Consider the following 14857-nt stretch of genomic DNA (forward strand, 5'->3'; position numbering starts at 1 on the left):
TTTATTTTAACTTTTATTCAGCAAAAAGAAAGTAAGTACTAAATCCTTCAATAGTTTATTTAGTAAATGCAACATAAACTATAGAGATATTATTTCAAAGGTTCACAAAAGCTTCTACTAAGTTTTCAAATTACATTAAAGAGATTTTGTTCTCTATTCATTTACCTTTTTACCAGAAGGGATATCAAAATTCAGGTTTTTCAAAACTAATGGCAAACCCTTTCTGTAGCAAGTACTGTAATTTTGAAATTTTATGCAGCCTGCTTCTGGCCATGTTTCTGGAGGTTTCAGTACTTTCTCCCAAGGAGCCTGCAACAGTACAAAACTTACAATCATGTATGAAATTAAAACAAAAAATCATGTATGAAATTAAAACAAAAAATCATGGCATGTTGCTATTTAAAATGCATTACTTTTATTTAAAAGTACAATTTACATTCTCCTTTTGTATTATGCATGAAAAAGTTCTTTTAAAAAAAATAAACTTGCTAAGCATATCTAGAGTTATTTTTCTTCCTACTACAGAATAAGCATTTTAAAAACAACAAATTAGGCTGAAATTTCAAAATAAACAAACAAATTAACTTTAAAAAAAAAAATCAAGGTCTTCTCTGGACTATTACAAAAATCAAGTAAATAATATATTTATTGTTCTTTAAAGTTGATATTTATAGCAGACAGCAGAATCATGTTCAGCTTCACAGGAGATAATCATTTTCACTACACAAATACATTACTTCAAAAATAAATAAAAACAAATTGTTCAAAAACTAGTACTCCCCAAAGATACGATTTGTATTAATTTAAGGATTAAAAATCAAGTAAAAAAAGTAAAAATTCAATAAAAAATTTTATCTTTAAAAGATGTAAAAATTTTGTAATCTAAAAATATTAGAAAGAAAAGCAACTTCTAGCCAAAGATAAGTTGAATTTATTCAAAATTTCTTTCTAAGCCATTAGTTTATCTTTGCATTTAGTCGACAACTCCAGGATCTAAAAACAATGGGGAATGAAAGCTAAGAAATATGGAGGATTTTAAAATATTGTCAGTTCTTTCTATATAGCAGAACTTGCTGTAGAGATATAACTGAGAGTTGAAGAGAGCTTACTAGATAAGAATTTTGATTAATGCAGTAAGTGGTGAGTGAAGGAGGGGATCTCTGATCTAATCAATTCCCACAGTAAAGCACAGCAGCAAAGTATAATGCAGTGAAAAGTGAAGTCAACTAATACTTAGCCAAACATTGCATGATTAAGCTCAATTTCTAAAAGTCGGGAAATTTATTAAAAAGGAAAAATAAACAAAAGAGAAATAAAGAGGTAGTGCAGGAGAGGGGATGATTCAAATGAAAAGGCAATTAATTGTTTTATTTTGTGAAAATTCGACACCTGGCACCACTGAATATCAAATAATATTATTGCTCCAAAGAAACGTCAGCAGTTTTTGATGAAGAATATGACAAGCCATTTGCTAAGATGGCGGAACCTGGGAAGGGCATGTCATGTACTCAGAAGAACTCGTTGAATTCAAAGAAATTACTTAACGATTACAGTGATGATTCTACTTTAGATTTTGGATGTAAGTGTTGAAGATAAAGATTATCAACCTTCAAATCATGGTTCATCAGCTTCAGAACAGGTAAGTTCATAAAATAATTAGTGGTTAATCATACTATTTGTACTCCAGAAGTTTCATATCATTGGCAGCAAAATAAGGTATCTTAAATTCTTTTTTTTTTCCAAATAAAGTCTTTTGAGTTTTTGAGTGGAAATTCTTCCTGCTAAGAGCTTATTTAATAATATCATAAAGAATTTTACACAATTGTTTGTAGGAGTCAATATTGTTGTAACTTTATAGGAGGATAGTGTGGCATGTCATAATATTGCTCTTTAAATGTCCTCATTTTTATACAGGTTAGTGGTTCTTCAAACTTGGAAACACATTGAACATTGTAGGGCACCAGTTTACTTTTCATCAGCTTTAGCGTTTCGTTTCACCTCCAAGAACACATCAAGCTTATCAAACATTCATTAAATTGAGAATTCAACAAAGTGCAGTTCATCAGAATTGGTCAACTTGTTGATATTCAACTTCACTCACTTGAACCGAAGTACAAGGCGGCCCTCAAAACAAATGAGAAAAAATTTAATGATTTGAAATCACTCCTTCCATTCATTTCCCCGATTCACTACAAGTACTATAATAATCTTGAACCAAACAATGAAATAGATGATAATGTAACTGAATTATTATAGTAAAACATATTCTCTGTTTAACATATTCTAGAATTGTGAAAATTTATGATTTTGAAAAAAAAATCGAGTCTATTTGCCAGAAAGCAACTTTGGTCATTTTCACATGGACTTTTCACATGGACATCAAATAAAAACTTTTTTTAAATAAGCATATTTTTGGGGCAGAAATGTGACAAGCCACAAATGAGTGTTTTTTTGATCAAAATTTTTGTTTTTCATAACTAAAACTGAAATAAACATGAAAATGAATTATGTCATTTGAAGAAAAACATATCTGGTTTTAGTATTGCAGAATATAGAATGTATAAAACCAAAAAAAAAAAAAAAAATCTGTAGAGTTCTTTAAAAGTTAGAAATTGGCCTACTGAAAAATTCACATCATGCAGCATATCACATTCTTGCATTTCAAATGTAATTAATAGTTAATATCATTTAAAGAACAATAATTACTGAATAATCATAAACACTGAATAATGATCATTAAAAATAATATTGAGTTAATTTAGGGATGTTATAAATTTTTTATGCATTCAATTTCGATAAAAAGATTAGTTATTTGCTTCCAAGTGTTAATTGCAACAAAATGAAAAAGAAAAACAGTATTATTTTGGAATTTATAATTACTTTGTATATGAAATGTAAAGAAAAGTAATTGAATTATTCAATGTAAATTAAAAATTTATGTTTCATCTGACTTTTATTAATTTTTAAAACTTTTATCACATACCTCAGGAGTTAAATTTGAATATTCATCTATTCTTTCCAAGGATATACAGCTATTTTCTAAAGCAGTTCCATTCAGAATCAAAAATTTCAGAGCAGAAGACATCTATAAGATAATTTTAGATTGCATTTACAAATGTTAAGAGTAATTGTCAGCGAGATCAAAGCAATTCAGATGTAAAGTAACAAAATAAGCTCAATACACAATTTTTAAAGTATTTTTATTTCATGATTTAATACTTCTTCACGGATATTATCATATTACAAAGTAGTTTGGATCGTATCTAATTCAATCAGGTCAAAAACTACTGTCAAAAAAAAAAAAAAAAACGCCTTCTTTGAAAAACAGCTCAATCAGTGAGTGCTTTAAAAAAGTGCATTGACCTGGTTTTGATACTCAACACCTGAATTGAAATTATTGGTTAAATACACACAACTATATGATATTTCTGTTTTCTAATGGGACTGCATAATGGTTTCTCATTATTTTCTGACTTAATGCATTCTTCATGTGCGAGCATCCATTCTTTCATGCAGCAACTCTATCGGTGGACAGCCAAAATGCATATGTAATGTAGTATATAAAGTATCATTTAGATAAAAAAGCTAAAATTTATTGAAATTTAAATACAGTAGAACGTTAACTTAATATGTAGATAACTTGACTAGCCCAGTAACTAAGCACATATTTTTTCTACTCTATCTACAAAGCTATTTGAATAGCTAAAAGGATTATGAAATATGCTTTGGTTGAGCACTATTAGCACTATCATGTCACAATTTATTCTTTCACTGTGATACTTTTATCACTTCTTTGAATTTGACTTCGTTGATCCCTCTATGTATTTGTTCATACTGTGCTGATTGTATGAGATGTGCTGATTGTATGAGATCCTCCTTTGGTTTTGGAGGTTAAGCATACAATGTTTCAATTTCCTAGGACCTTGAATAAGTGGAAAGATCTCCTTTTAACTGACTGGCAAGCTGCCACTCACAGGAGGGCTACATAGTTCTGCTTTAATTTGGTGGAACTTTTCTTGCCAAAAAAATTTTAATCATATTTTTCAACTAAAAACAATTTTATTGTAATGAAAATTTACCATAATAGAAAAAAAAAAAAACTACTGTTGACTAATGCCGTTTTTATAATATTATGTCAATTTGAATGAAATATAATTTGAACCTTAAGATGCAGATTCTTTTTATCTAAAAGAAACAAAATTGAAGTAATAATTTTCCTTCTTTTATTTTGAAATTTAGAACTGAATTGCACATTAGACATTAATATACGAATAAGACTTGCACTTTGTGTCAAAAACCATGAATCTTATCCTTATTTTAGTCCTTTTAAAAAAAATTGGTTCAAAATGTTAAGTTATCTACATGATAAATGAAGCATATACTTCTCTATATTGACCATCCAAAGTTTACCAAAATTTCAGATTGATCGTTCATAATCTATTTCCAATGTCAGTTAAATTCTCTATTTGAACAACTTTGTGAATAGTTCTGTGACCACAGAAAACTGTACTGGCTGTTGTTCACAAAGTTAATTTACACTTTGTAGTTTGACACCTACTGAAAACCTTCCTAATCATTTACTCAGGGGCCGTGGTAGCCCGATTGGTAGAGTGTCGGATTCGGGGCCGGAGGGCCCTGAGTTCGAACCTCGATGGTCAAGACCCACCGTCGTCATTAAAGGGGACTGGGCGACGTTAAATATGCTCGTGGTCTCAGTGTCCTCCAAGTGAAACGATACCTCTGGGGGTGCTAGTACCAGGTAGCTATTAGCTCCTGGTCTAGTTCTAAATTCTCATTAACTGTTCGATCCGGTGATGGTACTGCCATCTATCGGTATAAAAAATAATGGAGGCAAGGCACTTAGTATGCAGTCCTCGACATAAATACAGTTGTAGTCAGTTGTGAAAAGAAATCATTTACTCACAAGTGAAATGTCTAAGAAATGTGACACTTACAATTAAAATTTCTGTGCCTAAAAACAACAGCTAAAACCCAGCTTTTAACCAAGGCATCATTCAGGCATTTAAAATACATTATCAAGCTCAACTCCAAAATAATGCTATTGTGAAAGTGCACCCCTGTGGTTGCAAATTCATGAGCTGTATCTATCAATGTTATGGACACTCATTTGGAAAAAGCTCGGCTTAAAACAAAGCTCAGCCAGAGAAAATAAAGAATTGCTTCAATCAAGCCAAATGTATCACGACTTCAAAGCAAGATGTTGAGTTTAAAGCATCTCCCATGCCAGAATTTGACTGGGCAGATTTTGAAGATTTTTCTTTCAATGGAAAAAAACTAGCAACCCTGTGTAGAATTCTGCCTAGAAGAAATATTGAGGAATCTATGTTGTCAGTAGCACTGCTTAGTCAAAAAAGTGAAGAAAGCTGTTGATGAAGAGGAAGTAGTATCATGTGAGATGGTACTACTTCCTGAAAACCTACTCCTGAAACTTCTACTACCTGAAAATCACACCATTTCAAAAGAAAAGGACTTCAAAAGCATACCCTGATCCAGTTGAAGATATTTGCAATAGGAAAATGCTCAAGTATGCTAAATGGTGTACTGAGTGCAGAAAGTGCTTTCTAGCTCTTTCATGTAAAACAAAAATTCAGAAAAATACTCTTTCTGTCAAAAATTGCAAATTGACAGCATGAACATACAGTCGAATCTTGATAACTCTAATATTCCTTTATCTCGAAGCTTTCATTGGGTCCCAAACTCTTGAGACTGTAGTGGAAACTTCCCATAACTCGAACTACCAATAACTTGAACGTTTTAGCCAGTCCCTTGGGACCTCGAGTTATCGAGAGCCGACTTCAGTTAGATTTCAAACTAAATTAGTTTTACATATACAGTGCACAATATCATAGGAATAGTATGACTAAATTTTTACTCTGTTTATCAATTCTATCTGATGACCAGTTGATTACAGTCCCTTAAAAGGTGAGCTTACTGAGGTTTCATTGTAGGTATAAATCAGCCTATAGCAGGTGATATATATATACAAGAGTAAGGGGAAAAGTTCTTGGCCTCACAATGAAAAACAATTTTCAATTTAAAATTGGTTTTATTTTTTTTACATAATATCCCTTGACTTTAACAAACTTAGTCCAGCCATTCTCAATTATTAGTATTACTTCCCGGAAACAAGAATCTAGAAGGCTGTAAAAATATTCATTTTCACCCCTCTCAAGCCCCTTCTCAGAAACAAATTTCTTCAAGTTTGTTAAAGGACAGAATTTTGAGGGTGCCAGTTGGGAACAGAAGGAATGGCTGAGCAAATAGTATCTCAAATTCTGTAGTTTAACTATCGCCAACGCACCCTTGTAAACTGGTGCGTTTTCCTGGTGAAATATTTTTTTTTCTTCTTCAAGCCAGGACTCTTCTCCAGAATTTAGGCACCTATCTAGTCAAGAAGGTAAGAGTAATATTTGCCTAAGAGTCAGTTTTTATAAGAAGCGGGCAGAAATGGGGTGTTCGAATATACGCCATATTTAATTTTGCTCAAATTTTTATGGTGGATTCTTTTAAAAATTTTAGAAAAAAAACCCCATATTTTTTCTTTTGCTCCAAAAATTTTTTTCGGGACCTGTAAAAATTCACAAAGTGGAGCCCAACGTAGAGGTTTTTTCCAAATTGGCGTTTTTAAAATGTGATTATTTCTGTGTATTAAGGCTCTTCTAAAGCTCTCCGTAAAATTAGACTCTGCGAAATTACGGAATCTGTGGCAACACATGGGGTGTATCTGGGAGGGTCTAACCATAGACTAATAATAAGTAGACCGAGCTTTATCATTCTTGCTGATGAAGAAAATTGGTTCATAGATGTATCATGTGACTAGTGGAAGGGCTTGGCGAAGACTTTGGCAGCATGGTTGCTAGATGGCAGCATTATCCATAGTTTGGCACTCGACATGTATTTTAAGACAATGTGTTTTCATTAAAAAAAAACTTCCAGGTGCAGAGATTGAACTGTTTTTCTTTTAGTTATGCATTATTTTGACATTAGTAATAGTTTTTGATCAGTTTTCGGTAACTTTTATTTCATTTGGAGCTGTCAGCGTTGGCGTGAACGAAATGGCGTAAACGTTTTGCGTTAACGCAAAAATGTACTAATCGGTATCTTAAATTGAAACTGTAGGTAAAAATCTTACCGTTTGCTGATTCTTCTTGGTCGCTTGCATCTTTTATTGCTTAGAGAGTTATTGAAATTGACTAAAGAAAATGCACAATACTATCTAAACGAAAAACTCACTATATTAACAAAATATTTACAACTTAGAATAACAAATTTACAAATCGGACTCCATAAAAGATCATTCTTCCGTGTTCCATAAATTCTATTTATTTTATTTCGCGCTGGCGTTGATCGTCTGCTACGATTAACGCCCGCTGTTGCTAGGATATCCACCAGTCACATGGTTTGGTTTATGAGCAGCAGAAGGGTTGCCATAGCTCGGTCTACTCTTATTATTAGTCTATGGGTCTAACTCTATTTTTTTGCACTGCTAATTGGTCAGATTTCATGATGGACAGCATCAATCATTGAGTTGTTGAAAGGACAGTTGTAAATCTAAGCTGTCCCCATCGGTACGCCTTTGTGGTCGAACGAGGGCAGAGAGCTAAGAAGCTCCTATTCTGTTCCAGAACATGTCCCCCCCCCCCCCCCTCCGGCCTGTTTCCCACCATGACAACAGATCGGCGTAGCGGAAAGGACTCAGGAGTATGAGGGTTGGGAAAAAAGAATTCATTCTCCTGCCACCCTTCTCACTTTTACTTGAAAACTTTGAAACCGCGGGACAATTCTCCACATTTACTCTTCAAATCGAATTCTGCATTTGTTTTGCAATTGATGGGCGGCATAATCATCATTTATTTGTTTTATATTTATTCGTTCAGTTCATTCATTTATGTATTTTTCAATATGTAATTGAGTGGGAGGGGGTGAGCGGAACACTGATGATCTTTATAACTTTATCAATAAAAGATTGCTTTGCTTTTTACAGAAATTGCTGAAACTATTCTTGAAAAGAAAAGCAAAATAATCATAGAAAAATACAAATACAAAAGTGACGACCAACATCAAGCTCTGGGCCCAGCTAGTCTGGTCCTAGTCAATTTACAATCCCCAGTGAAGATCAATGGCCCTCTTAAAACTATCTACTCCCTTGCTCATTACCACCTCTTCTGGTAAACTGTTCCAAGGTTCCACTACCCTGCTAAAATAATAATTTTTCCTAACATCTATGTTAGCCTGAGATTTAAATAGCTTAACACAATGACCCCTTGTCCTGTTTTCAGTGCTAAACTTCAGCCCCGTAACATCTTTCATTTTAATAAATTTAAACAACTGAATCATGTCCCCTCGGTCTCTTCTTTGCTCAAGACTGTACATTTTTAGCCTTCTAAGCCTGGAATCATAGTCTAAGTGAGAAAGTCCATTTATTAGCCTTGTAGCCCTCCTTTGAACCCTTTCCAATACATTAATGTCTTTCTTAAGATAAGGAGACCAAAACTGAACAGCATACTCCAAATGAGGTCTTACCAAACTTCTATATAAGGGCAGAAGAACTTCTTTAGATTTGTTTGAAATAGATCTATTGATAAACCCAAGCATCTTATTGGCCTTGTTACTAGCAATGCTGCACTGTTGGCTAAACTTTAAATCCTGACTTATTAAGACCCCCAGATCAGTAACTTTGTCTGCCTCACTAATGACTGAACCTTGCAAATAATAACTTGTACACTTATTTCCATGCCCTAAATGTAGCACTTGACATTTCCCAACATTAACAGCCATACCCCATTTATCAGCCCACTCAGTAATATGATCTAGATCCTCTTGCAGCTGATTTGCTTGTTCTTCATTTTCTACAGTCCCCATAACTTTGACATCATCAGCAAAACAATTCATGTTCCCAGAAATATTTTTGTGAATATTGTTCATAAAAACAATGAACAAAACAGGCCCTAAAACTGATCCTTGAGGAACCCCGCTTAAAACCTCACTCCAATTAGAATAATTTCCCCTTACAACTACCCTTTGTTTCCTTCCGGTCAGCCAGTTTTTTACCCAAATGAAAGTTTTCCCTCCTATTCCTATATCAGCTAATTTGCTAAGTAGAGCAACATGCGGTACCTTATCGAAAGCTTTTTGAAAATCAATGTAAACAACATTTACAGGCTTCTTATTGTCCAAAGCCATGGTAACTTTATCATAGAAATGTAATAAATTAGTTGCACAAGATTTTCCTTTCCTGAAACCGTACTGAAAACTAGTCAATAGATTATTAGTCTCTAGAAAATTTACTATCTTTATTTTTATCAATGTTTCAAAAATTTTGCAAACCACGGAAGTTAGACTCACAGGTCTATAATTTCCCGCACTCCCTTTAGACCCTTTCTTGAAGAGCGGTGTAATGTTAGCCAGCTTCCAGTCCTCTGGCACTGTCCCCGAGTTATAAGAAGCATCGAAAATATTTACTCCTAAATAAATGTCGAAGAATTTCGGCGGATGTCGGTGTGAGCATAAAATAAAAACATTTGGTAGTTGTGTAGTTAGGTTTTGCTGATTGCTAGTTTGATGAATGTTACAATTAATAAAAAAGCATAAAGAGTAAATTTTTCGAAAACACTCATGCCCTGTACAAGTATTTTCCCTGCAGTTTTTAATTAGATTTAATTAGTAAAAGAATATGAAAAAAAAAACATTGACCGGAGAAAAAAGGTTGTGAGGTTAGTGAAGTACTACATTATACTTGCAGATGACAGTATCACCATACTGAACTTTCATGTTCGCAGTCTCATTTCTTTTTCATGCAGTCACGATGATTGAAAAATTCGCATTGCAAAAATTAACTTTATGTAACATGAAAAAGAGTTTGGAAAATGCATTGTAAATTGTGAATAGAGTTCGTTGATTTAGCACGCAGGAATGATCAAGACGAAAGTTCAACTAATGATACTTCTTAAACTATCGAGAATTATTTTGATATGAAGTGCTGCAGGCGTCATTGCTTTGTTGATTCTTTGAAAAAATACTTATACTTGGGGTTTTAAATAGCCATCTGGGCTGAAAAAATGCATCACTTTATACATGAAATTGAATGAATCAAATATGATCCTGTTCAACCTTGAGTATTGGAGGAAAACAAAATAATATGAAAATTCCAAAAACATTGGTCGTAGAAAAAAGGTTGTGAGGTACTAAATTACTTGTTGATGGCTGTATCACCACACTCAACTTTCTTATTTGCCGTCTCATTCCTTTTTCACGCAGTTGCGAAGATAGACAAATTTGCTTTGCAAAAAGAAACTTGATGTAACATCAAAAGAGTTCGGAAAATGCATTGTAAATTGTGAATAGAGTTCTTTGGTTGTATGCATGCGCAAATGATCAAGACGAAAGTAAAAGTAATGATAATTCTTGAAATATGTACAATCTTCAAAGTAGAAGCATTTTGATACGAGGTGCTGCATTCGTCATGACTTTGTTGATTCTTAGAAAAAATACTTTCACTTGGGCTCCAAAGTGTCACAGGGGAGTATAAAATGCATGAAATTGAATATATATATAAAATTGGATTAATCAAATGTGATCCCTTTCCATCTTGAGTATAGGAGGAACACCAAATAATATGAAAATTAAAAAAAAAAAACATTGATCTGGGAAAAAGATAGTTGTACACTTATATACTAGCTGATGAGAGTATTACCATAGTGAACTTTCTTGTTCGCAATCTCCTTCTTTTTCACAGTTATAATGACTGATAAATTGATATTGTAAAAAAAAAAACTTTATCTAACATGAAACATTAAAAGAGTTCGAAAAAACCATTGTGAATTAAGATAGTAGAGCTCTTTGATCTTGGTTATGCACAAATGATTAAGACAAAAGTTCAAGCAATGACAATTCTTGAAATATGTATATGAATCATCAAATGAGAAGACTCACATTTTTTCCCATTATAAGATGCAGTAATTTACACAGATTCTTTAAACAAAATAACTTCTACATTCAAACGGTGTACTTATATTAAAACAGCATTGAAAAATATATCATCTAAATAATTTCAAAAACTTATCGAAGAACTCGAATAAAGAAAAAAAGGGTTTTCTTTTTAGAACGGATGTCGTCGAGTCACAGAGATAAAAGACCAACACAAAAAACGACAAAGAATGAATGGTCATTAGTAGGGATCCAGTAATTTATTGGATGCCATTGAGGCAGAGGGGAAAAGGGGAGAAGCAGCCAAAGACCCCGGGGGAGAAGAGAAAGTGGTCCCTCAAAGTGGGGTGTGTGGGGGAAATGGGTGTAGTCTGGTGGAAGGCGTGTTTTTTGCAGTTTTTCAATTTTTCGAAAACAAGGCTTTACTCCATGGAGAATATCAATAGAACAAATTGTCTCAGAAACAAACTCAAAATATGTTTTTAAAGAGAAATGTTCAATCTCTTGCGCTCCTTTTTCAGTTTTTCTATATCATATTTCAAACGTGTGAAAATAGTCATTTAAAGTTTTAAAATGTTATAAAAAATGTTTTGAAATCATCACAGAAAAAACAAAAAAGCGCATCGCTAGTTCTGCATCATAGCCATTGTTTAAAACAAACTGCATGAAAATATTCCAATAATGTCTCGGGTTATGCTTGGAATTGTTAGCAGATTTTCCCATAGAGAAAGCATTAGTGTCGAAAACCAAGATGGACGGTATAGAGCATCAGCCAAAAATAGTCTTGTGTTTACAATATGACATTTAGTACCTAAATTGAAATATATCGTAAATTTTGTGGCTGACCTTCAGTGCAGCCTTTCAGGGGTCGCCAAACTTTGTCGAAAAAAATTAAAAAGTGTCATGTTTGAGGCCCTTTGGTTCCCTGCATTCAGGCTCAACCATGGTTTTTGTACGTAATTTGTGCAAGAATATATATAAATCATTCAATACCCTACTAGCAAAATTTCTTGCAACAACCTTGACAGATCTTGATATTATATTGGCTGCGTCAAAATTGACGTGTTTCATACTGCATAAAGGTTGCATAAAGATTAAAAAGCAATATTGAAATAACAACACGTATGTAACATTGCATTCATCTTAAAATACTAATATTGATATTACCTTACAATATCAGCATTGCATACATGCTGACGCCGTCAAGATGGTATTGATTTCATGCTGTCGCCGGTATCAAGGTAATTAGTACACAATAGAACAGGGGAAACTTTGTTGAAACTTGCGTATGCGCACAGTTCTTTATACCCAGCGTCCCTTGCATTGCTGGCTTGTTATCTTCCTCCTTTGACCTTCGATAGAGCTCCACGCTGCACGTGGCGTTGAATTCTTTAGGCTTAGCTAAGTTGGTTGCTTAGTTATTAGTGTGGAATAGTATTGTTTTAGGAATAACTTATGAATGACTGATAACGGCATTTGTTTATTAATATAGTACTAGACAAGCCATATCGCAGACGATGTGCGATCAATGATAGAAATGGCCAAGACCGTCCCTATAGACTTTGAAACAAAGGATCAGCAGCCGAGAATTTCGTATTATCACTTCAATCTCACGAGTAAGATTATTTTTATTCAATGATTATTTATGTTATTCTTTAAGATAAATTCATATGTTTTGTCCAGAGGATATTTTCAATGCTGACATCCATTCGGAAATGTACTTCATTGTATCTATTTATTTATTGCTATCTTTACTATTTAATGTGCTATAAAAACTTCCGCAATTATTCCTTACTAAGTATTTTATGTCTTTATAATAATACAATTAGAAGCATGAATTTAAAAAAAATAAGTCAAGTATTACGCAAAACGAAGAACTTTTCATTTTTTAAATTAAATTGCGAGTACTATTAATATCTTTATATGAATTTCCGATCAGATGTCAGCTTTAAGAAAATATTCTAAGGCTAAAAAACTAATCAGTCTTGAAGAACAACAGAAATAATTAAAGAATGAAATTTAATTCTCGAGTTTGAAGTGAAAATAATACAAATAAATAAACAGATAAAACACCTTGCAAACATACTGATTTCATACTGTCATGTCAATGTATCCTGACATTTTCCTGTCATATCAATACATATGCAAGATTACAAAAGCAAGATCATCTTGCCTAGACCTTGATTTCATGCTGTTATGACAACATCTTGATATTATCCTGTCATATCAATACGTATGCAACATTACAAAAGCAAGATCATCTTGCCTAGACCTTGATTTCATGCTGTTATGACAACATCTTGATATTATCCTGTCATATCAATACGTATGCAAGATTACAAAAGCAAGATCATCTTGCGTAGACCTTGATTTCATGCTGTCATGACAACATCTTGATATTATCCTGTCATATCAATACGCATGCAGCATTACAAAAGCAGCCTACCTTGATATTTTCCTGATATTACGCTGCATACACCTTGTCAGTCAATATTGTGGCAGCCTCCTGACAGCATAAATGGAGTAACATAACAATATTGAGGCAGCATTAATGCAAGATGATTTTTCTTGCATGTCAACCTTTATGCAGGGATCAAAGTGACCAACTGACAAAATATAGGACATTTTAAAAAAAAAAAATATAGGACACAGTTTGAAAAAATAGAGGATTTATAGGACACTAAAAAAATGATTTAATTTTGCATGCACATCATAAAAAAGTTACCTTTTAGTGCTACTGATAAAAAAATATGTACACAAAAATTGTTAGACACACCTTTTTGATTCTTTACTGTCGGAATATAAAAATTTAAATTTCTCATACACAAAAATAAATAAATAAAAACGATTATAATATTATGGGAAACAACACTTCATTTCGATTTAAATTGAAAATGGTTTAGCAACAAATTACATAGAACTGCTTGGCTGTTTCTGAGCAGATGTTAAATTTTTTAGTACCAGTGTCTATTACGGCTTGCCGAGCCTCAATGTCAATCATGCATTTACATTCGAGTCCTAAATTTTAATTTCGAATTCCCCTCATCTATCATTGCCTGAGCTGAATTAATACTTTCCTTAAATCATATCAGTTCATCCCAAGACAAATTTTTTTGTTACATCATTTGATTTAGGTTTTATATTTTTCCTTCTTATTCCTTCCAGATTATTTTCTTTCTGTTGCTTATATTTCAAGTGTGTTGCTTTGCACAGCTGGATCATTTTTTTTATTTACATAAACATCTTTTCCCACAAGGTGTTTTCCTGAGTCTTCTATCACTCTGAGAGCAACCATTGTGTCTAAACTCATGTTTGGTTTGTCACTAGTCACAATTCTTTTGTTAAGCCTCTCTTGTCGGAAGTTTGGCCATGAGAGAAAATCAGGACAGCCTTAACAAGTGTGGTCAAATTAGGATAGTGCTACATTCTTAGGAATATCTTCGTCATTGATGTACATTAGGGTGTATCCAAAAAAAACTAAAATTGTTTCTTCACATAGCACACCCTCTTATATTTTTCCTTTTATGTCAAAATAACTGTAAAATTTTTCATACAATTTCAACAACGCCAACATGTGCTGACTTGCGTCTGAAATTGTGAACCAGCACTTCCTACTAGGCTGAATCGAGAAATTTTTTTTGGAAATTCAAAATTTCATGTTGATAAAACATTGCCTCTATAGCCCCATATGCCATATGTACCACAAAAACATTTGTCCAAATTAAAAAATATTAAGTTATACAGCAGGAAGCCTTTTTTCAAAAAATTGATTTTTTTTCTATTTATTTTTAAAAAAATTATACATGAATTTATGTTAAAAATCAATTTCAAAAATTATTAGCAAACACATGTTTAAATCAATATTTGCAAATGAATAAAAAAATATATTTAAAATTAAAAATTTAACTGA

General features: G+C 32.8%; 1 protein-coding gene across 1 annotated transcript in view; it reads right to left on the minus strand.

The window, feature by feature from the left end:
- LOC129218466 (multidrug resistance-associated protein 1-like) overlaps positions 1–14857 on the minus strand; it is an 80807-nt gene that overhangs the window by 17052 nt on the left and 48898 nt on the right. Inside the window, exons 14-15 of the mRNA XM_054852745.1 lie at positions 2984–3085; positions 166–309 (exon numbers count right to left, since the gene is read on the minus strand). Of these exons, the coding sequence (XP_054708720.1) occupies positions 166–309; positions 2984–3085 (246 nt within the window). The remainder of the gene's footprint in view (positions 1–165; positions 310–2983; positions 3086–14857) is intronic.

Source organism: Uloborus diversus, chromosome 3 (genome assembly GCF_026930045.1).
Source record: "Uloborus diversus isolate 005 chromosome 3, Udiv.v.3.1, whole genome shotgun sequence".
NCBI lineage: Eukaryota > Metazoa > Arthropoda > Arachnida > Araneae > Uloboridae > Uloborus > Uloborus diversus.